This window comes from Aspergillus saccharolyticus (assembly GCF_003184585.1).
Source record: "Aspergillus saccharolyticus JOP 1030-1 unplaced genomic scaffold BP01scaffold_9, whole genome shotgun sequence".
NCBI classification, from domain to species: Eukaryota; Fungi; Ascomycota; class Eurotiomycetes; order Eurotiales; family Aspergillaceae; genus Aspergillus; species Aspergillus saccharolyticus.
Window position 1 is genome coordinate 814,709 of NW_020290619.1, and position 27,757 is coordinate 842,465.

Consider the following 27,757-nt stretch of genomic DNA (forward strand, 5'->3'; position numbering starts at 1 on the left):
CCTCAATTAACGCTTGTCTCCCTTTCTCTTTTTCCCTCTTTTTCCCTTTGGCCTTTCCCTTTCCCCTCTTATCGCCTGCCTCTCGCCATTCCGATCACGCAAACGACGACCTAAGGTAGTTATCATTTTAGCCACGAAAACACAAGCAACAGTTCATTCTACGCAAGATATGCTGTCGCCATTGACGGCCCCTCCTCCGACTTTCCAGATCCCTTATCGCGTCTCGCTCTTACATTGACCGCCCGTTCTTCTCGCACCCATCAGAAACCTCCCCTCTCTGCCAATACCCCTGACGGCTAGATCTTCCCGAGGAATGCGCTGCGGCGTCCGTGAGGAACCAACCACAATCGCAGTCTGAAGCATCATGATGGCCATGGAGAGCTCTGATAACGTTCCGTCTCATGTCCAATCGGACTCGACAAACACGGTGTCGCGTGGCACCGACTCAATGGTGACTGTGCCGTTGACTTCCAACTCATCAGACACACAACCCGACTGGCGGACGCTCGACATCCCTCCCACACCGATCGACATAGTCACCCCGACGAATGACCACTCAAGCGAAGAAGAGACCGACGCAAGGACCACACCTATCCAAGACCCACAAACATTTGAGCTCCAGCCAGTCGCATATCGTGATTCCGGCTCGACTCGATCTCGCAGTAGTGGGGAACATGATCGACAAGGTGATGCGGTGGACTGGGAGGAGCTCGAGAAGACTGAAGAGCAGGAGCCTCGTTGCGAGGGATCAGACGAGGTATGTTGCTCAAATAGGCCTCTGGCAGGGATGCACAGACTGACATAAGCCAGTCAACTGCTCTCCTTCTAGCACGCTTGGAACAGGAAAACAATGCGCTAGCGACAAATCCCAAGTCGGGTTTGGCGAAGAAGACTCATGCACAGCAAGTATCGCAGAGGCCGTCTCGATCGCAGTCCCTACATCAAATCAAACGCCTGATCGATGAGGACCCCCGGTCATCCCTGCGATATTCGCAACTGCCTCCACCGCCTATGACGGAGTTGGAATTCTGGGCAGCCTTGGTGGCAGACTATCCGCAGACAGCCCAGCGTCTCCCGACTTTGACTTCGAACAAGATTCGAAGCGGTGTCCCTCCGCCGCTGCGAGGAGTTGTATGGCCCAGCCTGGCAGGGGCTCGAGATTCGACCTTGTTGTCAGAATATCAGAGACTATGCGGCGAAACAAGTCCATATGAAGGGCTGATCGGCAAGGATATAGGGCGCAGCTTCCCTAACGTGGAGATGTTCCGTGATCCCAATGGTGAAGGACAGCAGATGCTGGGTCGAGTTCTGAAATGTTTTAGTCTCTACGACACGAAGATTGGCTACTGCCAAGGACTAGGGTTTGTTGTTGGTCCCTTGCTTATGCACATGACGGATGCAGAAGCATTCTGCGTGCTTGTGCGGTAGGTTCTTCCATCATGCAGGAACCAGAACTCAGTAGACTAACGGCACCAGGTTGATGGACCATTATGACTTGCGGACCTGCTACCTCCCAGACCTTTCGGGGCTTCATCTCCGTGTCTACCAGTTCCAGAACCTATTGTCCCGCTTACGGCCAACCTTATTTGCGCATTTGGAGGCATTGAACGTGGAGCCCGTCTATGTATCTCAGTGGTTCTTATCATTCTTCGCAGTCGCCTGCCCGCTTCCCATGCTTCTTCGGATTTACGATGTGATTTTTCTTGAAGGAGCTTGCGAAACTTTGATGCGCGTCGCTCTGTCTCTTATGACACGCAACGAAAAGAAGCTTATGGCTTGCGCGGAATTTGAGGACGTCATGCAGCTTTTGCTGTCCAGAGGTCTCTGGGATACGTATGTGGCCTGCCAATCAATTCTAGTAGCTTCCGCTAACAATCTGCAGTTACGCTTGCCATGCTGACGAGTTTGTGAATGATTTCGTTTCACTCACCTCGCTCGTTTCGAAGGAGAGTTTGCAGGCATTGGAAGCCAGCTACAACCAATCTCAAGGTGTGCCGACCGGCATCTCTTTCCCCCAGATGCAAGCAACGGCTTCAAGGTTCCTTGGACGGCTTTGGGCCGGTTCCTCCCATAACTCCACCAAGTCGGTTAATCTCAACCCTAACGCCGCTAGCGCGGCTATCCGGCGCTCGGCGTCTAAACAGAGCATGACCTCCACACTTAACTCGGTCGAATCGATATCCGACGCTAGCACGGCCCCGACAGAGCTGTCGACGGACGCGCCGAAACCGCGTGCGAAATCCGCTATGTCGCAGCACAAAGACCGCGATCTCCACACCCAAATCGAAGATCTTCTGATGGCTCTCAGTGATCTCCAACGGCAACATGCAGACCTCACCCGCGAGTTGCAGCAGGAGCGGGAGGAACGTGAGGAAGACCAAGCGCTTGCAAAGTCAATGCTGCAATACATCAAGCAGACCAGCGATGAGCCTCCGATGGAACTGGTTCATAAGGCAGACGCACGCTTCGCCACGGTAGAATCTACGAAGCATGTTCCCATGGATCAGACTAAGCAACAGCTTCGGGATGACCTCAAGCGATGGAAGGAAATGCATGCGACGGAAGCTAGTCGATGCTCGGGTCTGACGCGTCGTATTGACGAAATTGACAAAGACAATTCGTCCTTGCGGGAGCAGCTCCGCGAAGCCCGCGGCCGGATCCAGGATAGCTATCGGGAGCGACAGCGATTGGAGCGCATGGTTCGCGAGCTGCGGACCGTGAAGACCCGCACTTCCGATACTCCGCCAGACTCATACGGATCTCCCACGAGCGAGACAAGCGAAGGCTATACAAGCACCGGGCTACGAGAACTCAGGTTGGTGCGAACCAACTCGCAGAAGAGCCAGAAGAGCACGTTCAACAAACGGTCGAGCAGCTTGGGACTGCAGTCAGTGCTGGCCACCGAAAACAACAAGCCAGCAGCGGAGGAAGCGCTGCTTCTGGAGCTAGTAAATGCAAAGACAGCAGAGGCAGTTGCACGACAGGAGCTTGAGGAAGTCAAGGCAAAGTTCGACGCGTTGCGCAAGGTGGTCTCTCGGAACGGTCAAAACACCGAGGCTCGGCTTTCGTTTCTGGGCCGGTCGTCTTCTAGCCTGAATATATCCAAGGTCTCCACGGAGCCTGCAAATGGGGGAGGGCTCTTCAGTGGCTGGGGACGACGAGCCGTGTCTACAAGCAACGAGACATTTGACGGACGGTAAACACTGGAGAGACATGTACGGCATTTCCAGAACTACATATTGGCTTGGTCCGGAGTTTGGTGACGCGGGTGTACTTAAGGTGGTGTAGATGGTTTTGAGTGGGGGATTGTTACGATATCCATGTATACTAAGTTTTAGTTACCCATTATACTAGACTAGAGTGGTCCCATTTTTATAAATTTAATCAAAGCACAAGCCAAGCATACAAGCGAAGATGACCTGCCTGTGGACCCTTAACTTGAAGGCAAGAATGTATCTTATGCGGCAACAGAGATGCATACTATAGTCTCGCAGCCCCATCGCACCCTTTGAGCTTAAGGTGCAGACCATCGCCGCCTCTCCCCCAAATCTTCTGACGGTTGGCTTAGTATACTCCTATGGAAGTGTATAGCCCCCATCAATGACAAGGTTCGCCCCGGTCATATAACTCGACGCATCCGACGCGCAAAACACATAAGCCTAGTTGTTCGAGGAAGACCGCGTTAGCACCAATCCCCCGCCGGTTCCATGGATTCGTCTGTTCGAAGCAGCAAAGCGCGAAGAAAAGCACTTACCCCCTTCAGCTCATACGCATCCGCCATCCGCTGCGCGGGGATCATACTAAACCACTTCTCGCGCCACTCCTGTGGATGGATATCCAGAATCTCGGTCTCGATGAATCCAGGCGAGATGCAGTTCACGCGGCAGAAGTCCACCCATTCTACCGCTAGGCATTTGGCTAATTGCACGACCCCGGCTTTCGAAGCGTTATACTATCCCCCCCCCCCCCACGACGGAAGCGAACTTGTTAGCGTGCCCCCCCTTTCATTTCAAGATAGATATCTCAATTTATCTTTTATTGCTACGGGATCAGAGGGGGGATAAGAACATACAGCAGCCTGCCTCTGCGGCACGTTCACCAACCCGGCACTCACCGAGGCTGTGAAAATGACATTCCCGTGCCCCTGGCTCTTGAAGATCTGCGCGGCGGCCTGGGCGGTCCAGAACGCGCCATCGAGGTTCACCTTCATGATCGCGTGCCATTGGTCGGGCGTGTAGTCCTCCGCGGGGACGTTGGAGACGATCCCCGAGTTCACGACAATGATGTCCAGCCGGGAGAAGTCGGCGGCGATCTGCTGGATTGTGGAGGTGATGGAGGCCTGGTCGGAGACATCGGCGCGGTAGGCGAGCGCTCTGATCTTGTTGGTCGAGGCGAGAGTTGTGGCGAGGTTGATGACGGTTTCGGGGGTGGAGGAGTTGTAGATTATGGCTATCTTTTTTTCGTGCAGGAGGAACGTGGTAAGTCACAGGAATGCTTGGGGCTTGGGGGATAGTGCTGCTCTCACGTTGGCTCCGGCTTCTGCTAATGCTTGGGAAACTTCGAGGCCGATGCCTCGGGCGCCGCCTGGTGATTTCTGTGTTATCTGTCTGGTGAGGGGAAGGTGGGGGAAGGTGGATTAGGTGGAGGTGGAGGATTGGGGGGTGTGGTACCTGTTACGGCGGCGACTTTGCCGGTCAGGTCAAAGGCTTTGAGGACGTGTTTGTTCTCGGGTTTGGCGAGCACCATTTTGTGAGATTCGGAGGTCGAGATCGTGGTGGCTGCTGCTGCTGGGGGAAGTGAAGCTTGGGTGGAGATCTGGATAGAGTATAAAACATGATGGAGGGGAAAATACCCCGCCTGTCGGAGGCTCTCCGAGCTCTTCTGTCTCTCTCTGTCACCCGCTCAGAGCAGCATCTTCGCTGCGAAGATACAGTCCCTATTGTTGCTTATTAATTTTGCAAGACAATATAGATGGGCCATTTTCTCCATAGACTCGTTTAGTAAGAGCGCGTCAGTACATCACAGCAACCGCAGCTGAGCGCGCAGCCCGACCAACGCAAACGAACGATGTGCAGGTAGACTGTACCATGACATTGTCGCAGTCGGACAGGATGAGGCATCCCGAGGTTCAATCCGATAGATTTTGAAACGAATATACTTCGAGGCGAGAGCGACAAGAAGACAAAGCAGCCACACTAGCGGCCACACGAGGCTTTACGGATCAAGCATCGTTCTTCCCCTTCAGAACCGCGGAAAGCGTCCAATGAATCAGGCAGAAGAATAACCTGTATCCAGGGCCCAATGATAGCTGATCGTCTGGCTTTGCGGGCTCAATAGCGCTAAGCGTTGTCGACGTGGCGGCCATCGTAGCCTATGGGACCCGAATATCCTCAACTCCAAACGCAACACAGGAGCCTCCAACACGGACAAGCTCATCTAATCAGAGCGCGCGATGATAAGCCGTGTCTGTGGCTTGGCCATTAGCATTGACATGCCCAAGGCTCTGAGGCGGCAGCGCCATTTGATGATCATATGCCATCAACCCGCGTTGACACTGTCGATCGTCCCACCGAGGCGGAAATGCAGTCACTGGGAACTTCCCTGTCACTGGCTGCACTAATCACAGCCCCGATAATGCTTCGCAGGATGAACTACTTCGCGTCATCGTCGCGGGGTTTGAGACCGACCTTCTGACAGAACGTTATCGTCTCTTCGTATTTAGACTATCAACCTCCCGAAATGTGCGACTCAGAAATGGCTGGTGCTGCGACTGAATTGACTTTCATTCAAAGTAAACACGACCATTGCGCCGATGGTGGAACGCAACATCAGTCTCCTCAGCCTTGATGGCGGGGCTGTCCGCAGTCTCTCTTCGCTCTACATTCTCAAGCATATTCTGGAATCCATCGACGGAGAGAACACACCCAGACCATGCGACTATTTTAATCTCATTGGAGGTTCGGGCTCGGGCGGGTAAGCCGATCTTGCGCGGTAGCTGCGCAGCAGCATCGGTCGCTAACTACCTAAATCTATCATAGCCTGATCGCGATTATGCTAGGCCGCCTCAAGATGGACATTGATCAGTGTATCAACGCCTACCGACGACTCGTGAAGTTCGTCTTCGCTCGCAAAAGACATATGCCTCTCACGACCAATCTGTGCCGCCAATCGAAATATGATGGAGGAAGAGTGGAATCGGCAATGAAGGCGATCCTCCACGAGCTTGGGTATGAGGATGATGTGCTCCTCAGGGACATTGATACTTCGTGCAGGGTGTAAGCATGCTGCTTGACAGAGCTTTTTCGTCCTCTTCGAGTTAGCAAACTAACCAGACGTAGCTTTGCTTGCGTTACAGATGACGGACCCAAAAGAAACTCTGCCCCTTTGACGAGCTACCCAAGCAAATATTGTTCCAACGAGTTGTTCAAGACCGCAAAAGTTTGGCAAGCAGGCAAGGCCTGTATGTCCACGCCACAACTATTCGATCCCGTTCCGATCGGCCCTAGCGGACGTCAGTTCTACAGCAGCATCACCGAAGCAAATAACCCGGTGCGGGAGGTTTGGATAGAAGCCAGAGGAATCTGGCCCTCAGGCTCACTGGACAGTCAGATCCAATGTCTGGTCTCGATCGGCACTGGCGTCCCGTCGATCAAAAGACTCAATAAGACAATGTTTGGCTTGATCAAAACGACTCGCAAGGACTACGTCGACACTGAGAGGGATATGAATAAGTTTATCAGGGAACATACCGAGCTGGATGATGCGAGCCGTATGTTTCGCTTCGATGTGCCTAACGGACTGGCGGATATTGGCCTCGATGCGGTCGATGAGCTCGATACTATCATTGATGCGACCGAGGACTATCTCGCTAAGGAGCTCGTGTACAAGCAGATCCAGAGGTGTGGGATCGCTCTGGGTGGATTTCACTAGGTTGACTGCATGGCTCTCAATCGTACCACTCTTCTCGCATCTACTCAAGCCCTGTGGTATTCCGAATATATTGCTATAGACAAACATGATGATTCCTAGGGACTAGAACTAATTGGTGAGTTGCCTCTGTCCCCGTACATTTGCAGGCATAGAGCACATTCGTGGCTAAGATTGACTATTTAGCACATTGGAAGTTATGGAGCATGACATTTGCTCTTCTGTTTCTGATCGACTCGCATGCTAGATCAGCTTTCTTACTTTATTGTTCCCTGAGGTACTCGAAGCAATCTAATGATTCCTTGTTACCTAGGCTCTTCCTTTAGCACCCAAAGCTTTCTATTAGTGTCCCATCGGAGAAACGACCCCTGCAACGCGCAATCAGCAATAATATTGTTGCACTAATCGCATCAATCATACTATCCTTGCAACGATAGATAAGCATAGCGCGTTAATTTATGCTGTCACTGTGCTGAATCATGCCAGCCCTCCCTCACTACCGCTTTCTTAACATTTGAGGAAACATTTTTGCGTATGATGTCTTTCATCAACGAGGCTATCACCCATCCAGTCCACTTTCTTTCTGAAGTCGAGCAGCAACAATTGTTAGGCAGAAATCCTACCGAAAGACTTCCGAACAACCATTGGAAAACACCACTGTGGACAAGGGTCTACATGTCGTCAGCGTGGATTTCGAAGACGACGAACCCGTTAAATTGGTCAACCAAGCAAAAATGACTGATTATGTTCGTTATATCTTGGTTGGGCTTCGTAAGATGTGAGCCTCTTTGTGATTTATTGCCAGTCTCCGTGTACCTGCCGTCATGGACTGATTAGTTTATAGTGTCTTTCCTACATTGACGATCGTTCCCACAGCGCCGCAGATCTTGCAGGAGTTTAATCCACACAGCAAAATTGACCAGACCTTGCTCGTCACGATCTGGGAGCTTGGAGAAGGAATCGGTCCAATTTTCATTGCGCCGCTTTCCGAGAAGTTCGGCCGGCTTCCCGTCTTCCATATCGGAAATATCCTCGCGCTCTGTTGCTTGGTCGCCAGCGCGATGAGCGTCAATATGTCTATGCTGATCGCCTTCTGGTTCTTGACGGGTTGCTGCCTGTCCATTCTCACTCTCGGGCCCGCCATCGTCGGCGATCTGTTCCATGTGGAACAGACCGGCCGGTCCATGGCATTAGTAATGGGAACTCAGATGATTGCACATTTCATTTCCCCTGTTGACGGAGCTCACATCGCCCAGAGCCTGGGTTGACGATGATCAATCTGGCTGGCGGCCATTGTGCTTGGCTTCTTCAGCTTGCTCCTACTGGCTGTGCTTCGCGAGACGTACAGCGTCGTCCTTCTGAGGCGTAAGGCGGAGCGATTACAGAGGGAATGTGTGAATGACAAGAAGTATCGTTCCAAACATCAGGCCCGCGTCGATTCATTTACCATGCTCGAAAGCGCCATATAACCCATGCAGATCCTGGCTCAGTCTCCCATTCCATTCTGCCGACAACCTACATGGCTACGACATACGCCTTGGTCTCATTGATCTTTGCCACCCTCACGGAAACCATGGAGTCGACCTACCACTCTGTATTTTCCAGCAACTCCGTTGGCTTGACATTTTTGAGTCTCGCCATCGGTAACACTGTCTCTTGACTATTGCTAAAGATCCAGTGTATAAGCGCATCTATCGTTGCTTTTCATCGTGCTGCCGTCGTTCCTACGGTCTTGACCCCATCTAGAACGGACATGGAAACCGCTGAGTTTCTCCCGCAAACTTCGTCCTTATCCCAGCCAGCCACAAAATTGAGGAAGAAACTATGCCAAATTATGTTGCTTCTCGTGATTATCCTGCTCGAATAGAAGATATAGTCAAGGAACAATATCGGATGATAGGGAAACTTGGATTTGGGGCCAGTTCGATCGTCTGGCTTGCGCGGGAGATGAAGTGAGCAACCCTTGTCTTGTATGACAGCAATTATACTAGGAAACAGCCTGCTGACGTATCAGAGCTGTAGCTACCGTCGCTACGTTACCCTCAAAATCTATATCACATCTGAACCTGTCGGCCAGCAATTGGATGACGAGCTTCACATGTACAAGGGTATGGAGAGCAGTCCAGAAATGTCATCCGGATCGTGGCGCTGTCAGGTCTTTGCTTGACTCTTTCGATATCAACGGGCCTGGCGATAAGCATCGCTGTCTTGTACACCCCAAACTGTGGGAAAGCAAACTGACTTTTTTTTGGCATCGTTATCCCGTGCGGATACTTTCCGTGCCTGTTCTGTACTTACACGTTGAAGTCTTTCAGATATCAAGGCTGACAAGAACATGTTTGGCAAGGGCGATGACTCTGTCTTCGAGAACTTTGTTGAACAAGTGCTTCAGACGCCGCGTCCGAGGAAGGAGCTTGATGAGAAAATCACATGCGTTTCTCAGAAGTCAAGTATGCCTAAGGAATGGGGAGCCCCGTTCCTTTGTGACTTCGGATCAGCCTCCCAGCGAGGTAGAGCATACAGAGGATTTTCAACCTGATGTCTATCGAGCGCCGGAAGTCATCCGAAGGGCTCCCTGGACGCTGAGACACAAGTTCTTCACCGATCGAGGTAAGACACTCAGTGCTCATGGGGGCCAGTCCGATTCCTGCTAATTATGTATCATAGGTGACTTCTGTGCTGGTATAGCACTCCCCTAGAAGAGAGGGAAAGGACTCTTGAGGGGAAGGGAAAGGCCGATTTTCTGGTTTTAGTACGGAAGATGTTGCAATGGGATCTTATCCAGCGTAGCTCAGTCAAAGAGTTGCTGAAAGATGAGTGGAACTGTCGGCATACACGCGTGAGCTCTTGAAAGGCAGATCATAGAGCAATATGCAAGATATCTTGTCTTGAGACTGTACAAGCTACCGTCGTGATTCGCAGGCTCGAAATATTCTAAGTTAGCAAGCCGGTTATTGCCGTTACAGTGAACCATGAAAACAGGACCGACTCTGAGACGAACGAAACTCAATCTGGAATGTTTGATTCCTAGACTGTGGATAAGTTGTTATTGCACTCAGATGCACTACACATGATGACGCCGCAGTTTGTTCTCGGAAAGGGTGACGTCACGCCCGACCAGCTGCCGTACAAAATAGCTGGTCCTACAACCCCTTCTTCCTTCTCATATCACACAAATCAGAATTAGAAAGAGACATCAAAATGGTTAAAAGCAAGGATACTGTCATTGAGTGAGCATACACCCCAAAATTATCACTGGTTCTCCCGTCAAAAGTTAGTGCTGACTTAATCTACTTAACTAATTCAGCGAGTTCAATGAGCTGGTCAATATGACCCCCAATGAGCTCCGCGACTGGCTCCAAGAAGAACAGTCCCAATCATCCGGCTGGAGCAATAATGAGTCAGGCGAGAGCATCGGGCATGAGAGGTAAGCTAGCTAGCCCTTTTGTTTTTGCCCCCGGGATCATCCCTTGTGGCCCCTGCGTGTAATGTCTTATGTATGCTGAGCTTGAGTGTCCCCTTTTCTTCATTCTAGTGGTCGAAAGATTGTCGAAATTCTAGAGGGAAATCCTTCCAAGGATGCGTCCAAGTACTCCGACCAGGACATTGATCATATGCGCAAGGTGGTCTCGTACTGTAAGCGGCATCTGGCCCAGGAGGAGACAGCAAAGCAGAACACAGACAGTAAGAGTTACCGGTCTCTGAAAAATTGGGGTCATGATGCGCTGAAGGAGTGAGGCTGTTACCGGTTTGGGACACCTTTACATCTCGGGCGTGTATAAATAGGCTGGCAGTATAGTTTGTATGATAATAGTGCCGATTCTGGAATTTGGTCCAGCCAGAGCTTTAGCTGCTTGCTGAATGTCAGCTGCTCTGGGTGTCGGCATTAGCTCAGCGCAGAGACGCCATGAAGTGGGGGAAGATTCATCTATCCTTCATAGAAGGCTTTGCATAATTTCACCGTGATACTGGAAAACCACTATTCAAGCATCGCACTTGATCTCACTGCACATTCTCGTGTTTGTGCTGACTGGTGCAAGGCACGTCTCTGGATGGTTGGAAGCTAGGATGCTAGTACACCCAGTCAATAGATCCTCATGAATCTTACAGCAAAACCGGTCACACTAACTAACGGCGGTGCCGGACGTAACCAGAAGTTGGCGGCTTATGTCTGTCGATCGGCAAAATTTCTCCGATAAGAATGATCCCTGTATATATCAATCTCTTGCTCCAATGTTGGACGAAAGAAGAACAATCATTACAAGCGAGGCGAGGATAGCGATCTTCGGTTCAAACAACATCATCATTATTGATGCTAGTCTCTCCGCGCTCTTCCGGTTCTTTGCTACCGTTATAACATTTCCGGTGGCGATCATAAACCAGGCTTGCACTTGCAGTGGCTAGCTGAGCAGGAGTACGTAACTGGCGCTGCGATAGCTTCATACTACCCCGACTAGTTCCCGCACAGGCCGCTACCTGTGTGTACTCCGGTAAGTTCATCCACGGCGGAACCGAACTCGGATACCTCTAGATCCATGACATGAAGGACCTTGGATGTCTCGTTAGTATGCATTGTAAGCCCAGGTATGTTTTCTCACCGTAGAGATTGTCTCACTGCTTGGCGGGCCTTTCACATGCTGCTGCATCGAGATGGTTGCTGCACGGTCTTTTGCGGAAGTGAGAGCAGATGTTGGGGGGTCAATTTGGAAATATACGAGATGATGCTGTAGTCTACGGAGTAGAATGTCAATGACTACTGAGTAGAGTCGAAACTCCCAAGTTCTTCGTAGGTCAAAACAAAGGTGATGGCGGCGATGCCGTGACACCCGAACAACGTGGGAAAAAACCAGTCCGCCAAAGGATCGCCAAATCTTCGACTAACTTAACTCTTCCAGGCCAGCTTCATTTTCCCTTCCCCTCCTCGCCAGATCCCGCTAACCCCCCATCCACTACTGCCCACCCAACCCCAGTCACGCCCTCTCCATGTTCAATCCCCACAGCTCCAGGACCAGACTTTGTCGATCCTGGATCTTGCTTATCGACTCGCGAAAAGTGACATTTCCCCACTTACAGTAGCCCGACTGCTGCTCCCCAATTCAAGACCTGATCTTACGATTGGCTGTCATGCTTCGAGCTGTAAGTAAATGACCTAGCACCCTCCCCCACTGAGCCATTGGCTAAGAAATCCTTCTTTGCGCCTTAGCTGGTTATTGGAATACGATGTACAGTCACTGGCGGTCGCTCTCACTCCATTCAAAAGAAAACAGAACGGCCCATGGCACCACGTGTGCCGCGTCTCAATGGTGCTTAGCAAGTGTCCTAGCACCCAATAGCACGCTTCAGTGAAATCACTAAGCGGCACTCTTTCCACAACTACTATCATGACACGCGATCTCATTCCATTAGCTCCGAGTCACGGTCATAGACAGTATATCCCCAACGATCACCAATCAGGAACAATTAATCAGAAGCTGTCTAGCTTCGAAAGCATGCCTCTGGACTGGACCAGAAATACTGCAGGATCAAGAATACATTCGAGGACTAAATATCACCCAGGAAGAGGCATAACCCAAGCTACTAAGCGTCTGGCCAGTGGGTGTTTCCTTGAAGGGTGTTTTTCCTCGTAACATCTCACAGTCATCTTTCTTACATATGGAACTCCCCATACCTCCAGGCCTCTCGCTCTGGATATATGCACAGCATGCACTGGGTTCGTTACTAATACAGCCGGCACGTGGCGGTACGAACCACCCAGGTCGGCTCCTTGTGCGACAGAACATGTTCCCTTCCGATTGCAAAAGTTACTCAGACATGATTGTTATCTCCTAGCTCGGTTCGTCCGGGGATAAGTTCTTCAAACCCAGATTCGCTAAAGGAACCCGCCGCAAGCCTTTTGGGCGCCATGGGTGCGGGAGCGTACCTCTTCGAACCTTCAATGATAGAGTTTTTGCTTCGGAGAATAAGTCATGACATCACGTTCAGCCCGTGTTCGCTGCCGTTTACCCCAGAAGGAGGGAGGGAAGCTCATGTTGTTGTGTTGTGCCAGCGCATGATGATTGCCCCTGGCACTGCTGCAGGGCAATGAGCTCATAGCATTTGGTCAGGTCTTTGGCTCTTACTCGGACTCTCCGAGGGGTTGAGCAACTTGCGCTTGGCTGTTGTTCCTATCTCAACTTTGATATTGATTTCTGGCTTGAGCCGCCATTTTACTATTCACGTCATACGACCGGACTGGGTTTAGCTGGTGTAATTTCGCTAATCGGGTTCGTATAGAGTACATTCGATGGCTTGCGGGGCCGTGCTATTTGCTAATATACACAGGGCCAAGGCTGGTGACTTTGTGCCTTACAATGAAAACTGGATAAAGCCTATTGCATCAGAGGCTTCTGTTGGAGTCATGACTTTTTGAGGTCAGTCTGAAAAATGCCTGACAAGGCAGAGCCCTCACATTTTTTTCTCGCCCTTGGCGCGGGTCGTTCGGTTTGCTTTTTTTCTGCGGTTCCTTTTCGCGAACCTCCTCTTTCTTGGTTTCTATTTATTTGTTTTTTTTTTTCTGGCCTTATTTTTCTATGCAACAAGGTCACCTGCGCTTGTTCCCAACGAGCATTCCTACAGTGTACTGGAATTGTCGACGTCTTGTGGTTCCTGCTGTCAAAACTTCCACTTCCGCCCCAATCGCCAAGCCCCCTACGCTCGTCTGGCCCCAGTGCTGCGGTGTCTCCCCACAATAAGCCAAGGATCTTCTATCTCGCAAGGTGGGAGGGCCCACGCCCTTACGATTACATACAGCTGTCACTCTTTCGGGAGTCTCCTCGCCAGGGTATTTTGTTTGGTACGAAGGGTCTTTTCATTGGCTTCTAAAATTAAACGATAGAGCCCCATGGGTTGCTCCACCTCCAAAAATGGACCTGTGAGCAATGAGCCGCCTTCAAAGCTCTCTTTTGTGGGAGGACCTGGTATATGATACGTCGAGCGGATGGGGAACATGTCTGAGCGGTGTCCGAAGGGACGACTAGCGGTCAGTACTATTCCCAACAAGCCCAGGGAACCAGCATCAGGCATGCCATGTGTTGGCGGACCGTAAGATGTGCCGGTAAACATGACCTTTACTTTTCAGGCTTGCAGTAAATCGGACTTTTGGAAGCGGAGAATACGCCACGGGAAACGGGCTCTGAATTGTCTTAGACATGATTCATGACATAGATCATTCTTGGAGCCGAGCCTGGCCGTGGGTCAACTCCGTCCCGGCCAATCCGTTGCAACTTGATGCTGGATATACACTTCCGAGGGTCTGCTCGCTCGCTTTCCCATAGGCGAGGTTCCAGAGACAGCTGATAAACACTCTGGGATGAGCATCCATGCTCGCTTATTCACAGCCTTGGGCCGGCCGTCATGCAGAATCGAAATGCCACGAGGTCAAGGCCCGTTACTTTCCAAGCAGGGCTTGCAATGTTAGATACGAGCATGGCAGAAATTTCGGCTCGGGTTACCCCCTCGCAATACTGCCCTCCAAAAAATAACAAAGTTGCTACGGCATGGGCCATCTGGTCAGCACCTCGTCGTGTCCGCTAGTAGAGGCTCACACGCCTCTCATATGACTGGGTAGAGATCCGTACAGTTGGAGGATTGCTTGCATTAGGGCCACTTTAGATCCGAGTATGAACTATGGGTCGGGAAGACCTGTCAAGGCCGGTACTGCATGGAAGTCCTCGAGCCCTGCAAGTCAGGCTTCGAGACAGTGCGGATGACTGGCCCACGGAGATAGAGTAGGCAACACGAAGACTAATGAAAGTCTGAACAGGACAAGGCTCACTTTTACTATAACCAGCTCGATGGGTGCTGGTATAAAGCTGTGGGCCCAGGGACAGGAACCATGTCAGGAAAGGCATTAATCCCTTTGTTCATTTGTGGTTCTCGTCCCCAATCCCTTCGTTATTGTATCAATGCATTTTCTTTTACTTGTATGGCTCCTGGCCTCACTGGCCTTGGGCAGTCCAATCGCGCATAATACTTTCCCACCCAGACAGACGTCCAAACTTGAGACAAGGGCCACAAATCAGAGTCAGTCGTTACAGAACTCTCAGGTGCCTTGGAAAGGGTTCGATATCAACACAAACTACTACACGAGCGCCCCAGATACGGGCGTCGTTCGGGAGTATTTCTTCGACATCATCAATACCACTCGCGCACCTGATGGGGTCGAGCGCCAGGTGCTTCTTGTCAATGGTCAATTCCCAGGGCCCACCATTGAGGCCAATTGGGGAGACACGGTAAAGGTGCATGTCACAAATCGCATGCAGAACAATGGCACTTCCATTCACTTCCATGGCATCCGACAGCTGAACAACAACCAGATGGATGGAGTGACGGCTTTGACCCAATGCCCTGTACCGCCAGGGGCCAGCTACACTTATGTATGGAAAGCGGAGCAGTACGGTTCAAGCTGGTACCATTCGCACTTTTCTCTTCAAGCTTGGGAGGGTGTCTTTGGAGGGATCGTGATCCATGGTCCTGCAACGGCTGACTATGACCACGACCTGGGCGTCCTCTTTCTGGGTGATTGGCTTCATGAGACCTATTATAGCTATTATCAAGATGACCTCAACAGTGGCAAAATACCTACCATGACGACGGGCCTTTTGAATGGAACAAACGTTTGGGCTCCTAAGACCGGGCCTACCGTCGGCCAAAGGTTCCAGACCACTTTCGTTCCCGGTCAAAGGTATCGGATTCGCCTTATAGGTAACGCCATGCACACACAGTTCAAGTTCTCGATCGACAATCATGATCTCACCGTTATTGCGGCTGACTTGGTCCCCATTGTGCCATTCAAGACGAATTACGTCCCGATTGGAATGGGTCAGCGTTACGATATCATCGTGACTGCGAACCAGAAACCGGATAACTATTGGATTCGGGCGATGCCGCAGTCGTACTGCAGTAACAACACCGCGGCCGATAACATCAAAGGTATTCTGCGCTACCAAGGGTCCGACCCCAACTCGGACCCAAGCTCGACCAAGTGGGATTATGGCGGCGACGTTGACTGTCAGGACTTTCCGACGTCGACCCTTGTTCCGAAGCTCGCTTTGAATGCAGACCTCGGCGAGGCGAACACGGTGAATTCTGCTGTCGGATTTAGCGGCGTCGGCAAGCCACCCATCTATCTCTGGAATATGGGTGGCGAGATCTTCAATACGTCTTGGAGTGACCCAACGCTACTGCAAACATCCGAGGCCCCAAAGAAGTCCAGCTGGGAGCCGGGCCAGGGGGTGATTCAGGCGAGCGTTGCGAATCAATGGACCGTGATTATAATTCAGGAGGTTCTTCCGGCGGTTCATCCTATCCACCTACACGGTAAGGTTCTCGTATCATGTTTTGAGGAAGGTGGAACTAATGATAGCCTATCTATCAGGTCACGACTTTTACATCCTAGCTCAGGGCCTTGGTACCTACGACCCTTCCACCGTGAAACTGCAAACAGAGAACCCCACGCGCCGCGACACCCTCAATCTCCCCGCAGTAAGCGGCAAGGGTGGCTACGTGGTCATTGCTTTCCCGGCTGATAACCCCGGCGCGTGGCTGCTTCACTGCCACATTGGCTTCCACGCGGCGGAAGGCTTCGCGCAGCAGATTATCGAGCGACAGAGTGAGTTCAAGGAGTTTCTGGACCGAGATGTCCTAGAAGAGACGTGTAATGCTTGGAACGAGTGGGCGGAGACGAACCCCTACGGCTATCAGCACCGCGGGGATCACGGGCCTTACGAGTCTGGGGTCTAATATGGTTGGTATCGCTGAGTTAATGTCTATTTACGACCTTACTGCATTGTTTGATGACTGATGATTCAGTAACGAGTTCAAGGAAGGGATTGAGCATATAACGTTTTTAATGTCTTAATGTCTGGCTGCATGATGGGTTTACATTCGGGAGGAATTACGGGGATGAGCGTGAAGAACTTTGTCGAAGGGTGTTCTTTGCAAAGACGATTTGTTCTCTTCAACCTGTATTAGGTTACTTGCATAGCGTGCAATGATGAAATATTACGATTATCTTCTCTCATTGCTGTTGGATCACCCGAGTAGTCCGATGGGGGTGTATTTAAGGCGTGCACGTCACACAGATCCTCATTTCAAGCCGAATATGCTCAAGCAAAACAACAGCGAAGCAGCTTCTTCCACGGCATGCAGCGGAAGATACCACCAGTCGTGCTCACTCTGCTGGCATAGCATTCTTTCTAGCGGTATATCCACCAGGTAAGCGTCTGCAGATAACTCATCTGGATGAAGTGATATGAAAAAGCTATTTCGACCTCAACCCCCCCCCCCCCACGAAACGTGAAGCCACGAAGACATCCCCGCTCAAAAGAGATGCCTAGTTGATCATTCCACCTCTACTTCCCCGAACCATTCTGTGGGGAGCAGCTCACCCTCCAGAATTGATTGATGTATCAAATCTTCCCCCCCAAACCACCGCAGACGACAATCTGTACCTCCCCCGAGTCTTCTCCATACAACCACCCCTTTGCACCGGTAGCAGCAACAGGTACTACAGAAAAAGTGCTCCTAAATATCCCTCAATATAGTAAAAGAAAGCGAGGCAAGGTACCATACGATACCACCCATCCCCCCTACATCCCAGAAAGAAACAAACCCGCCCACGGAGGTCAAAATAAAGTTATCATCGCTGCCTAACCCCCAGTCTTGGCCAATTCCTATGGTTTCTCCTGCCAGATCGCTGAGAGGGCCAGTAGGATTCCATGTTCCTGCATCGGGGGCCACGCGTCCACCTACTGCGCCGCGCCGTAAGCCCCTAACTATGTCTAGCAGCAGGGTCTCGTATGGAGTTGAACCCCTTGCAGCGGGCCACGCGGTCTTGTGTCTAGTGTCTCGTCTCCAGTGTGAGTGTCTAGTGTCCCTATTAAGGGTAGTAGGCGTCTGAGGTGTTGGGGTTGTCGTGTCGATCCTCCCGGGGATTGAGTTTATGGGGACGTGGGTGGCTGGAAGGGATTTACCGTGGGTGATCTACTGCTGTAGGTAAAGAGCTTATTGCAACCTACGCGGGCTTATCTAGTACATGGTACTTAACTGTACTATTATCAATTTGCTGGGGAGGGGGGATAAAGTATCTGGTGGTGACAATCTCAGCACCGGGAATTTAGGTCTGAATGGATCTTAGGGTGGTCCCAGGTAGGTGCGTGATTGCGTTTGGCGCAATGAAAGGTTTGATTTCTTTGTGTGCGTTCTTGTTACTTATGGTTCGTATGTCTCTTTACCTTGTATGTATGTCTCCTACGGAAACTTATTTTCGCTTGGCTTGTAGTATACCTCGTGCTGTGTTAGATTTAGGAAGCGGAAATGAGAGACAGGTCAAGTACCAGAAATACACCTGCTGCTGCTGCTGGAGTCGGCATCTTCTCCTTTCCAGTCTCGGGGATTGATCTTCATGTTTTATTCTCGAGGTTACCTACTGTCATAACATTGAATCGGAGATTAACTGGGGTATATGTTATTAAGGGGTGGATGCGTGGTATCTTACTGATGCGTGTATAATACTCCTGATTTTTCCGTAGGACACTGGAGTCAGCAAACACATCTTCGTAGCAATATTCATGATTCAGATACGAGGGGTGAGAGACGGAGGCCTCTCTTAGGGGACGCATGTCTTCTTTGCATCTTCCTCGAGCAAGCCCTTCAAAGTGATAACCATAGTCGAAGAAAGTTCGACTAATCAACTAGACGAACCACTAAGTAGACCAGTAATTGAGGCAATACGTGCGTGCAGCAATGAAGATCCCGGCTACGTAGAAAAGCCATCTATGTACTGGCCGGAGCAGAGCGATTTCAACTAGACACTAGACATATCATCACTACTAATGACAGCATCAACCACTCATACTCGGAGGAACATCCTCCTCACGAGCCCCCCAAGCACTCTCCTCAGGCCCCAGCACAAGCTCAAGGACACCACCCTCCCGGAAAAAGTCATGGCCGATCCAATTCTTGGTCCATGGGTGTCCATCTCGAGTGGCATTTTGAATGTAGATGGACTGATACGTCGGATCGAAGTTGGTGTTCCGGACTATTGCGGTCTTGCCCGTGGCCTTGTTCAGAATGCTCACCTCTTTGAAGAATGGCGGGTTAATCAGATATACATCTTGTCCGTGGACGGGGAAAAGTCCCATCATGCTCAACGCTGCGAACGCACCCATAGCGCCTCCGTCGTCGTTGCCGGGGATGCCAGAGACGGAGGTGTTGAATTGGGACGGAATGTAGGCGTGAGCCTGTTTGGTGGAAAGTCCGGGACGGCCAGCGTAGTGGAATTGATGCACGGTCAGAAAGGCTTGCTCGTCGCCGACGTAAAGAAGGCCGGAGTTGTGCAAGTACGTCAGCCGGGAAACGAACGTCTCGCGGCCTCCGAGACGGGTGATCAACGAGGCCATGTCTTGCGGCACGTAACTAGCGAGAGATCAGCTCGGGCCCAATCTACCGCATTAGGCGTACTCACAATGAATAAAGCCAAGCACTGCCCTCGTAGGTTTCATGGCCATTGGCGTTAAGATAGCACGAATCAAAGTTCAACAGTGGGCTACAGAAGATCGGGTCCTGATAGCCCCATGTTCCGTTCGGGTAACGAGGCTGGAGAAAGCCGGTGAAGCCTGTGTCTACTCCGCTGATGGTTGACTGCTGGTCGTCTCTGAACATGTTCTGCCAATTCTTGGCGCGCTGGGTATATTTCTCGTTGTCGCTCTCGTGGCCTAGGATGCGTGCCATCTCGGCAATGCAGTAATCATCGTAGGCGTACTCGACCGTTCGTGAGATGCTGCGAGTGTGCAAGCCTACACCGTACGGATCGTAGTCATCTGTGGGGATGAAATTCAGTGTTTTCCAACTCTCCAGGCCCCCTCGGCCCTCGACATTCCAGTTCGATGGCTCGACCTCGGCATCTTTCACCACGGCTTCATAAGCCGTCGCCCAATCGATGTCACTCACGTTCTTTAAGAGAGCCTCAGCCAAGAGCACGTCTGCATTGGAGCCTCCCTGGGTGTAGCCTTTGCACAGTGACATGCGGCAGTCGGGAAGATATCCCTCGTGACGGTAAATGTCAATGAGACTTCGGATCATGAGAGACTCCGACAGAGGATCCGCCAGGGTCAGCAACTGGTGCACGCCGCGGTAGGAGTCCCAGATACTATTTGAATCGTTATGATACTAATCAAGCCAATGTACTGTCACACCTACCAGTAGTAGCTGTCATAGTACGGCTCATCGCTCTGCCAAAGTGGGTTCTCCCCCGTGTAATCCTGTGGACTAATCATTGCGCGATAGATGCCACTCCAAAACACCTTCTGCAGGTCGTCCGAAGTTCCTTCTGCATCAACACTGATTGCGCTCAGTTTATCCCTCCATGCATTCTCTGCTGTTTGCACAGTGCCAGGAAAGTCGAATTCAGGCTGTTCGTTCTCTGCATTGGAACATGCCTGGTTAACACTGATGAAACTTACCCCGACCCTGGCCATAAGCGTGTCATTTGCCGTCGGAGCATTGAATCTGGTGAATGTACCTCCACTAAGGGTCGATGCAGAATTGCTACCATCGTAAGTCAGCACTAAATCTGTCTGGTTCGTACCAGCCCGGTTGTTCTGCCAGACACCAGTATCCCGGACTTGAGCGCCTCTGAAGTCTACGCAGAAGTGTAGATCATAGGTCCCGATGCCGAAGCTAGGGCTAAATGTGCCATTCCCAGTCAATCTGCCAGTTGACGGATCCACTGATGCTGTACCGTTAGTGCGCGACTGGGGAAGATCCATGAGGTCGACTAGGACAATAGGGCTGAGTTTCTCGCTGGTCACATTCCCAAAAGTGAAACGATAGAGCGCGGAACGGTTCGTAACGGTCATCTCAGCGAGAACGCCGTTAGCTAATGAGATTGAGAAATACCCTGGGCGAGCTTGGGGCGACGACCATGCACTGGCTCGCGCTGATTGCTGCCAGGTGCATTGGTCTAGATCGTCGCTGGGGCAGCTTGGATGTACGAAAAGGGGAAAATTGCCCAGAGATGGAGACTGTCGGTTGTTAAGGAGGAGCTCAACCAGCGGCAATGGAAACCTACACCACCAGTCCCAGAGTCATGCATGTGAGAGAATCCGGAGACATATTGCGTATCATAGGCAAACCCGGCCTGGTTCTCCCCGAGAGTATCTGCCACTGCTTTTGCCATGCCTGAACAGAGTCAGCTGAAGAGGCGAGGCTGGGGCTGAACTGGTTAGGTCGATACGTACCAAAAGGCAAAGTTGCGCCCGCAAATGAATGACCTGGATACATTGTCAACTTGCGCATCTTGTCACTCATTTGGAGAACTAACCTCCATTGGAAGTTCCGATAAGTGGGTCGACAAAGTCAAGTATATCATGGTCTTTGCTAGAATTGTCGAGACCTCTTTTTGTCACGGAAGCAGATGCTAAAGCTGTCAACCCTAAAGCTCCAAAAAGCCCTGCCAAAGAAGCTGGTGCCATTTCGAGACAAGATCATCAGAATCAACTCAAGCAGATTGAGGATTGTGCGAGTAAATTGGAATTTAAGGAATTAAAAACATTCCACAACAACCAAGGGTCCATGGCACAAATGCGGGGGCAAGCACTGTTCTTAAAACCATGACATTCATCAATGCGATAAATCAACGGCTAGCTATACTTACATTTCGCTATGGTCTAGCATTTAGGCAAATCTGCCAAACTTGTCAATCACCCTGGTCATATCATGAATTGGTTGCGCCAGTTGGTATATAAGTTCCGGCCATGTAACCTTGATCAAGCTACTGCATGTAACACAACCGCAACAACACGCTGGCAGGTTCTGCAAGGGATGATCGTCTCCAAATTTCGAAGGGCGGAGGTTATGCCTTGCCCTGTGCGTTCTCCCTCTGCGTTGAGGATTGTTTCTGATCGGTTGCTCATCCCTTGTTAGGTCCAAGCCTAAGTCTGCTGTAAACATCTCATGACCCTTGGTCAGGTCTTGGGTCATTGTGACAGACAATAATTCGCGGATATCTCTGCTATCATCTGACTCAGTGACCTCAAGTGGCCGAGGTGTTCTAAAAGAAAATCGGCTCCGTGATTCAAGGATCTGCTCCCGCCGTTGCTGGTCTGTGCCGCATACCGAGCTCCGTCCATATAAGCTTAACTCGAACATGAGTCAACTTGAAGCTTCGCCATCATCTTCAAAGTCAGTGGTGACAGGTAGTATTTCACGCGTTGAGGAGTGGGCAAGCGAGCCATCGAAAGTACCAAGCGCATGTGAAATCAATGCCGATTTACCGTACGATCTGCAATGCTTGATGCAACATGTTGGCAAGTAGCCGCAATCTGTAAAGGAACCCGGAACATGACGAAGAGTTGCAAGGCTTCTACCATGATTACTCCCCTGCAAGTGTTGATCAACGCTCTTTCAGTAATTTTAGAGGGCACACTTGATCGGCTCTTGTGATACTCCGCACCGCTTGTGGGCGGGGACGATGCGTCGGCTGACTTGATATGGAGTAACACGTTATATCATCAATTTTCTACTTGCACGGAGAAAAAGTTGATATCCAGGGTGTGTAAGCTATTCAGTGTGTAGCAACGTAGAAATGTCGTTCAACTTTCCACAGGAAATTGATCTTTTTAATGGGTGTAGTCATAGCCTGAAGGTGGATGAAGATGGAAGGGGAAACTGAGCAAGGCGGTCAGGGTGGGGGGTTTCAGAAGCCATTCACAGCAAAACGCGGATGGTCTCATATCGCTGCCGTAAATACTTCGCTTGAGTTGGACATACTTGCATGGAATGCACTTACGGTCCCTGCTCCTGTTCCAGTAAGCTTCACCAAGCTAGCAATGCAAACCCTGCGTCGTTTTGATATGGTTGGAAGACACTATACGTTGGAGATTGGTGTCATGTTCTGAGGGTGCTGAGAGGCCTACCACATCTAGTCGAACCCAGGCCGGAGAGATGCAGGGAGTGGAGCTTGGACGGAGACAACCAACTCGTTTGCTTGAACCTGGTTCCTGTAATGATTTTGAGAAACAAAGTAGACGAGAATAATACGAGGCAGTCATTGACAATCTATCTCCACGATCAGGTCTAGCCAATGTTGCTGCGTAAGTCCTAAGTTTGTAGAGCAAGACAGCAGCGGATTAACTCTATTCCGTCTGGGCGGACAAACATACCTGAATGGGCAACAGGGATTGCCGGGCTGATTGCCAAGCTTTGGGATCTCCCTCCATCTTCCTTATCCTTATCAACCAGCTCCACAACCATTCATTTAAACGCACCATGTCATCTGGTTGCTGCAATGCGATGTAAATCGTCTCAACAATACCGCGATAGTTGCGTCCTCTCGAGTTGCTCTGCTCAGCAAACGCGATGCCTGGGGTCCCGTCAAACAAGGCGTGTGAGCGGTGCAAGAAAAGACACCTGAAGGTTGGTCGAATTATTGCCGCAACTGAACTGCTTGTTAATTCGCTCAGTGCGATGAAGCACGTCCTCAGTGTCAGCGATGCATCAATGCTGCCGTGGACTGTCCGGGTTATGTCCAAACTTGCAAATTCATCGATCAGGGTGCCGCTGTGAGGCGCCGGTATGCCCCTTATCATGGCGAGCAAGTCAACCGTCATCACAACCCTGCTAACACATTAGGGAACGTAAGTCAGAATAGAACTATTATCGGCTTGAGTATGAACTTTAGGCACTTACATCAAAGCAGACGCTTCCGCGTAATCCTTTGGGCACCAATCCCGATGCAGCCGGGCGGGCAATGCCAGGACCAAGTCGGGTTCAATCTGCAACAACAGTGCCTGCACCAGGCTCAACTCTTGGCATCCATCAGCTTGTATCAAACTCTCCAGCAGGGGACTCGTTGCAGTCAAGTTCTCCAGGTGCAAGCATGCAAGCGCGTTCCATCATCCCAACGCCGGACGGGTTCAGTCAAGATATCGATCCGGCCGGCATTGTAAGACCGGACCCTTTCATTGGCCCCCCATGGAATGATGTCCGAAGCTCAAGCACCCCCAAACAACCTTTCAATGATCTAGCTTATGGCAGTGCTGCGATGACTCCTCGACGAAGACAAGAATCATCGCACACCGAGCATACTTCACCCCAGAGCCCATCCCAAGCAGACGAAAACGAAAGCATCCAAGACATGTATTCCGATCTGATAAGTGACTCTGGATACGAAGAATCATTCTTAGTACGATACTATGTGGAGGCATTGGCACCATGGTCCGTGCTCCCTCCTGTGTGCTGACTACTCGCTAATTCGTCACAGGTTGGATCTTTCTGATCCTCGTAAGTTCTTCGCTACTCATGTGCCGCTACGAGCCAAAGATGATGTAGCTCTTCGATACTCCATCACCGCTCTGGCTGCAAAGCATCTCGGCAGAATGAAGGGGGTAAAAATCACTGAAAACACCGGATTATTTACGACTCCCGCGATGATGGAAACGTACTCTGATGTTTCGGACGCAGAGTGGCTACACAAAGCCACCACGTATTGCTACTTGGCTGGTCAGCGACTGAATACAGCGTTATCAGAGTCCTATACAGCGGTCTCTAGCTCTGCTGTCCTGAAATCGCCTTTCGAGACGATAAACGACTGGCTGCGTCGCCAATACAAGAAAGCCCCATCCGACTCGGAAACACAAACCGTGCTTGGAAAGAGACTAGAAAACTCTCTCGCTGTGTCGACTATTCTCAACCTGTACAAGTCTATGGATGAGCCGGCAGAAAATTGGCATTCGTGAGTCAATTCCCAGTAGCAACGTCTTCGCTCACGGCGAGCTAACGTGCGAACTAGGCATCTTTCTGGTGTCAAGCCTCTGTTCGAAACAATTGTTCGCTTGTTTGATGACATGACACCAGCACCGACAAGCTTTCCGCCTGGGGTTATCGCGGCCTTCTGGAATGTCGTTCGGCAGGACTACTTGACTTCATATCTCAACCGCATGCAGACGCACCTCGATCCCAACAATTTCAAGCTCTGGAGATATGCCGGCATACCTCTCGATGATGAAGGCAATATCGGGTCTATTCGTAACACCTTCTCTCTCCCAGAGGATCTCTCCTTTCATTCTCTCGCAAGGCTGTCATGCAAAGTCGTGAACTTCATGGCCGAGTCGAAAAAGTCGTTCTTGCAGCAATTGATTCGCTCACCGTCGGTAGAAGGCTCGGGAGCTTCGTCGCCGTACCCTACAACATCCACATGGTTAGACCTCTCTTTTGAGTATCAAGCATGGGTCGAAAGACTTCCAGAGTCATTTCGTCCTTGCGTTCGCCTTGATAAACCGCGGAATCTGGCAGCCATGCCTGGGGCAACTCCTGTCCCTTTTCCCGAGGTTTACTACTCTCTGCCATCCTATGCTTTTGCGATGCAAATGTGTCATTTTGGCCGGCTCGCGTTGTCGTTAAACCGTCCAGCAGACGCGCTCACTGCTCCGAGCACCGCATTCGACCGCGTGCAGGGGTATCGTGAGCTGACCAAGGAGGTCGATTACCGATGCAAGGAGATAATCGGGATTGCACTGGCCCGACCGCAGACCTGTGCTCGGGTGTACATGGCACCGTTGCTGTTTGCTGTCGGCCAATTCCAGGAAGCCCTGGAGGAACAGCAGATTGTGGTGGATTTGCTTCGCGGCATTGAGGCAGATCTAGGATGGGAGACGGACTCGAAGATCAAGGCGCTGCAGACATTGTGGAATCACCAATAACCGTACGTCGGGACATGCGCTACAATGAATTTTCGAGGACAAAGAGCCTTTTTCGATTGAATCAATGGGGTGGACCTTGATTCATCCCGTGGGAAACGACTTTCTTTCCTCTCAATTCTCAACCTGGAGAGCTTACGTAAGGGGTCAAGCCCTTGTGGCAGAAATACGCGGTCCAAGCTCCGTCCTATATGCGAAGAACACGGTCAATTTCGTGTTTGCGTCACGGATTGGCACCTCGATATTTGTGCATGGGATCTCCTTCTGCAGTGACGAATGGTTGCTGCTTCAAGCAGTGTAGGTACGGCTATTCGGCTATTCGGCTATTCGACTCACCAATGAAAGTTATATCTCCGTTGATCTGGCACATCGGAGAATTTCATCGATGATTCTCATGCACGTAACAAAAAGCACTGATGGATAATTGATACACCGCCAGTTGAGATGGTACCCACCAACGGCCAAAGGCGGCCAGTGCGATTCATGTTCGATTTCTCGTGATGAACGACGAGCAAGGATGCTATCACTCTTGTTTGAGCAATAAGGCCCGTGCCGCCCTTGACAGGTGAAATAACTCTAACAAGAGTCCGCTGTGTCTGGCCGGGTTATTCTGTTTTGAGAAGATGATACAGGATGTCAATGGCAGAAGTCGTCTGTGCATAGCCAGACAGACTAGATTCACTAGCATTAGATTCGTTGAATGTAAACCATACCATGACAGTCCAGCTGTCACTATCAATCTTCCTTTATATCTCACAGCTCAACCTCATTCATCGTCCTCATCCGGATCATACAGATCCAAATCTAACGTAGCCTTGGGCTTCGGCGGCGGTGCAGCAGCTCTAGCACCACCACTTGTAGCTGTCGACCCAGCCAACGCCGCCGCCCGAGCAGCCTCATCTGCATGTCTCGCCTGCTCTGCCACCTCCACCGCCGGCGCCGCCACAGGATCCGCCACGCCCAGCCCCTCCGCCTCGCGAATCAACCTCTCCACCTCTCCCTCCACCTCAAACCCCGGTCTCCCCTCCGCCGCCGCCAACTGAATCTGGCCCATCAACCCCATACGAATGCGATCCTCCATCGGATAAGGCAACATGTACACCTGCCTCGTCAACTGCGCACTCTCATCCAACCACGAGGTCGCCCCCTTGGTGACCTCCGCCACGGGTACCTGGTCCGAATCCCCATTCGCCCCTCCCTCCGCCCCCGTCATACCCCCCATCTCCGCATCTTTTGTGTCTGTCCCAGCAGCAGCAGCAGCAGCAGCAGCATTCGCCGACGCCCGGCGCGCAGCGGCAATCCTCTCCTCCACCCCTGCAGCCGCATCCGCCGCCGCCTGGTGATTATACTTGCTGATGCGCCTCGCGAAATCCAGCAGTAACTTATAATCCACCTCCTTGACACCCCGCAGTTTCTTCGTGCGTCTATGCTCCGTAGCCGCATATGTGTCTTCATCCCTCATCGCAAAATCAACATCACCCTCCCCCTCCGAATCATCCTCAAAATCATCTTCGAACTCGGAATCCGAATCCGAATCCGAATCCCCGATAACCCCCCCAATCACTTCCTCAAACCTTACCACCTCGCGCACAACCCCTTTAACCTTCTCCTCCAGGGCCTGGGCCTCAGCCCGCAAGGCCAGAATCCGCGCGTAGTTCGCTTGGTGCACGCGCAACGTCTCGATCGTCGCGGTGAGGGCGTCGTCGGCGGCGAGGAGGTTCAGAGCGGCGGTCGGGGCGCCGGAGGCGGTGGGTGAGATGGTCAGGGTGGTCAGGAGGGTGTGGAGGGTCGATTCGAGGGTGCGGAGGGCGGTTTGGGTTTGGGTGTTCATTTTGGTTTGCTTCGGGTTGGTGTGGTTTGGTGGTTTTGGTGGTACTAGTGGGTTATTGAGGCATGTGGGGTGGTTGTAGTGTTTTAGGTGGTTGTTGGGGGGGATGGCTAGTGTGTGACTTGAGTTTTGAGTTGGTTTGGAGGTTTGTGGTTGGTCTTTGGTGTTTGTGAGCTTTAAGCTAGAGCTGCTAACTAAGGTGAAGCTAGAGTACAGCTGGGCGCGGGGGGGGGGGGGGGGAAGTTGGGGATATTCACGTGATGAT

General features: G+C 51.3%; 11 protein-coding genes across 11 annotated transcripts; 7 read left to right on the plus strand and 4 right to left on the minus strand.

Annotated features, from left to right (window-relative positions):
* The first annotated feature begins 242 nt into the window (after positions 1-242).
* On the plus strand, positions 243-3,454 carry BP01DRAFT_241447 (putative GTPase activating protein (Evi5)). Its single transcript, XM_025571271.1, has 4 exons — positions 243-757; positions 811-1,424; positions 1,477-1,833; positions 1,883-3,454. The coding sequence occupies exons 1-4, from the start codon at positions 365-367 to the stop codon at positions 3,198-3,200; spliced, it is 2,682 nt and encodes an 893-aa protein (XP_025432947.1). The 5' UTR covers positions 243-364; the 3' UTR covers positions 3,201-3,454.
* BP01DRAFT_355373 (SDR family oxidoreductase) lies at positions 3,343-4,945 on the minus strand. Its single transcript, XM_025574670.1, has 5 exons — positions 4,671-4,945; positions 4,526-4,584; positions 4,073-4,453; positions 3,755-3,952; positions 3,343-3,659 (listed from the first exon to the last, which is right to left on the minus strand). Exons 1-5 carry the CDS (start codon positions 4,744-4,746, stop codon positions 3,576-3,578), a joined length of 798 nt encoding a protein of 265 aa, XP_025432948.1. The 5' UTR covers positions 4,747-4,945; the 3' UTR covers positions 3,343-3,575.
* A 771-nt stretch (positions 4,946-5,716) lies between these two features.
* BP01DRAFT_241451 (uncharacterized protein) lies at positions 5,717-7,330 on the plus strand. Its single transcript, XM_025571272.1, has 4 exons — positions 5,717-5,973; positions 6,039-6,275; positions 6,339-7,045; positions 7,114-7,330. The coding sequence occupies exons 1-3, from the start codon at positions 5,813-5,815 to the stop codon at positions 6,928-6,930; spliced, it is 990 nt and encodes a 329-aa protein (XP_025432949.1). The 5' UTR covers positions 5,717-5,812; the 3' UTR covers positions 6,931-7,045; positions 7,114-7,330.
* A 331-nt stretch (positions 7,331-7,661) lies between these two features.
* BP01DRAFT_381393 (uncharacterized protein) lies at positions 7,662-8,195 on the plus strand (the record flags this gene model as incomplete). Its single annotated transcript, XM_025577302.1, has 2 exons — positions 7,662-7,705; positions 7,772-8,195. The coding sequence occupies 2 exons, from the start codon at positions 7,662-7,664 to the stop codon at positions 8,193-8,195; spliced, it is 468 nt and encodes a 155-aa protein (XP_025432950.1).
* A 556-nt stretch (positions 8,196-8,751) lies between these two features.
* On the plus strand, positions 8,752-9,626 carry BP01DRAFT_381394 (uncharacterized protein; the record flags this gene model as incomplete). The annotated part of the gene is made up of 5 exons (XM_025577303.1): positions 8,752-8,879; positions 8,950-9,035; positions 9,243-9,377; positions 9,442-9,537; positions 9,595-9,626. The coding sequence occupies 5 exons, from the start codon at positions 8,752-8,754 to the stop codon at positions 9,624-9,626; spliced, it is 477 nt and encodes a 158-aa protein (XP_025432951.1).
* A 502-nt stretch (positions 9,627-10,128) lies between these two features.
* Positions 10,129-10,664, plus strand: BP01DRAFT_381395 (DUF3140 domain-containing protein; the record flags this gene model as incomplete). Its single annotated transcript, XM_025577304.1, has 3 exons — positions 10,129-10,157; positions 10,235-10,354; positions 10,463-10,664. The coding sequence occupies 3 exons, from the start codon at positions 10,129-10,131 to the stop codon at positions 10,662-10,664; spliced, it is 351 nt and encodes a 116-aa protein (XP_025432952.1).
* A 4,206-nt stretch (positions 10,665-14,870) lies between these two features.
* BP01DRAFT_372822 (extracellular dihydrogeodin oxidase/laccase) lies at positions 14,871-16,707 on the plus strand (the record flags this gene model as incomplete). Its single annotated transcript, XM_025576757.1, has 2 exons — positions 14,871-16,284; positions 16,343-16,707. The coding sequence occupies 2 exons, from the start codon at positions 14,871-14,873 to the stop codon at positions 16,705-16,707; spliced, it is 1,779 nt and encodes a 592-aa protein (XP_025432953.1).
* Positions 16,708-18,809: 2,102 nt separating this feature from the next.
* On the minus strand, positions 18,810-21,440 carry BP01DRAFT_292739 (glycoside hydrolase family 92 protein; the record flags this gene model as incomplete). The annotated part of the gene is made up of 6 exons (XM_025571703.1): positions 18,810-19,383; positions 19,433-20,116; positions 20,167-20,990; positions 21,038-21,147; positions 21,207-21,239; positions 21,290-21,440. The coding sequence occupies 6 exons, from the start codon at positions 21,438-21,440 to the stop codon at positions 18,810-18,812; spliced, it is 2,376 nt and encodes a 791-aa protein (XP_025432954.1).
* On the minus strand, positions 21,323-22,402 carry BP01DRAFT_241653 (uncharacterized protein). The gene is made up of 2 exons (XM_025571273.1): positions 21,623-22,402; positions 21,323-21,430 (listed from the first exon to the last, which is right to left on the minus strand). Exon 1 carries the CDS (start codon positions 22,114-22,116, stop codon positions 21,643-21,645), a length of 474 nt encoding a protein of 157 aa, XP_025432955.1. The 5' UTR covers positions 22,117-22,402; the 3' UTR covers positions 21,323-21,430; positions 21,623-21,642.
* Positions 22,403-23,325: 923 nt separating this feature from the next.
* Positions 23,326-25,667, plus strand: BP01DRAFT_372824 (Zn(II)2Cys6 transcription factor domain-containing protein; the record flags this gene model as incomplete). Its single annotated transcript, XM_025576758.1, has 5 exons — positions 23,326-23,382; positions 23,430-23,603; positions 23,648-24,183; positions 24,230-24,700; positions 24,758-25,667. The coding sequence occupies 5 exons, from the start codon at positions 23,326-23,328 to the stop codon at positions 25,665-25,667; spliced, it is 2,148 nt and encodes a 715-aa protein (XP_025432956.1).
* A 632-nt stretch (positions 25,668-26,299) lies between these two features.
* BP01DRAFT_390630 (uncharacterized protein) lies at positions 26,300-27,682 on the minus strand. Its single transcript, XM_025578015.1, has one exon. It carries the CDS (start codon positions 27,493-27,495, stop codon positions 26,431-26,433), a length of 1,065 nt encoding a protein of 354 aa, XP_025432957.1. The 5' UTR covers positions 27,496-27,682; the 3' UTR covers positions 26,300-26,430.
* Positions 27,683-27,757: the final 75 nt, after the last annotated feature.

Coding starts and splice junctions, on each gene's coding strand:
- BP01DRAFT_241447 (XM_025571271.1), top strand. CDS start 365: ATGATGGCCATGGAGAGCTCTGATAACGTTCCGTCTCATGTCCAATCG. Junction 1,425..1,476: donor GCATTCTGCGTGCTTGTGCG/GTAGGTTCTTCC, acceptor TAACGGCACCAG/GTTGATGGACCATTATGACT. Junction 1,834..1,882: donor TCCAGAGGTCTCTGGGATAC/GTATGTGGCCTG, acceptor AACAATCTGCAG/TTACGCTTGCCATGCTGACG.
- BP01DRAFT_241451 (XM_025571272.1), top strand. CDS start 5,813: ATGGTGGAACGCAACATCAGTCTCCTCAGCCTTGATGGCGGGGCTGTC. Junction 5,974..6,038: donor GGAGGTTCGGGCTCGGGCGG/GTAAGCCGATCT, acceptor AATCTATCATAG/CCTGATCGCGATTATGCTAG. Junction 6,276..6,338: donor ATTGATACTTCGTGCAGGGT/GTAAGCATGCTG, acceptor AACCAGACGTAG/CTTTGCTTGCGTTACAGATG.
- BP01DRAFT_355373 (XM_025574670.1), bottom strand. CDS start 4,746: ATGGTGCTCGCCAAACCCGAGAACAAACACGTCCTCAAAGCCTTTGAC. Junction 3,953..4,072: donor TGCCGCAGAGGCAGGCTGCT/GTATGTTCTTAT, acceptor GGGGGGGGATAG/TATAACGCTTCGAAAGCCGG. Junction 3,660..3,754: donor ATGCGTATGAGCTGAAGGGG/GTAAGTGCTTTT, acceptor TCGAACAACTAG/GCTTATGTGTTTTGCGCGTC.
- BP01DRAFT_390630 (XM_025578015.1), bottom strand. CDS start 27,495: ATGAACACCCAAACCCAAACCGCCCTCCGCACCCTCGAATCGACCCTC.
- BP01DRAFT_241653 (XM_025571273.1), bottom strand. CDS start 22,116: ATGTTCGAGTTAAGCTTATATGGACGGAGCTCGGTATGCGGCACAGAC.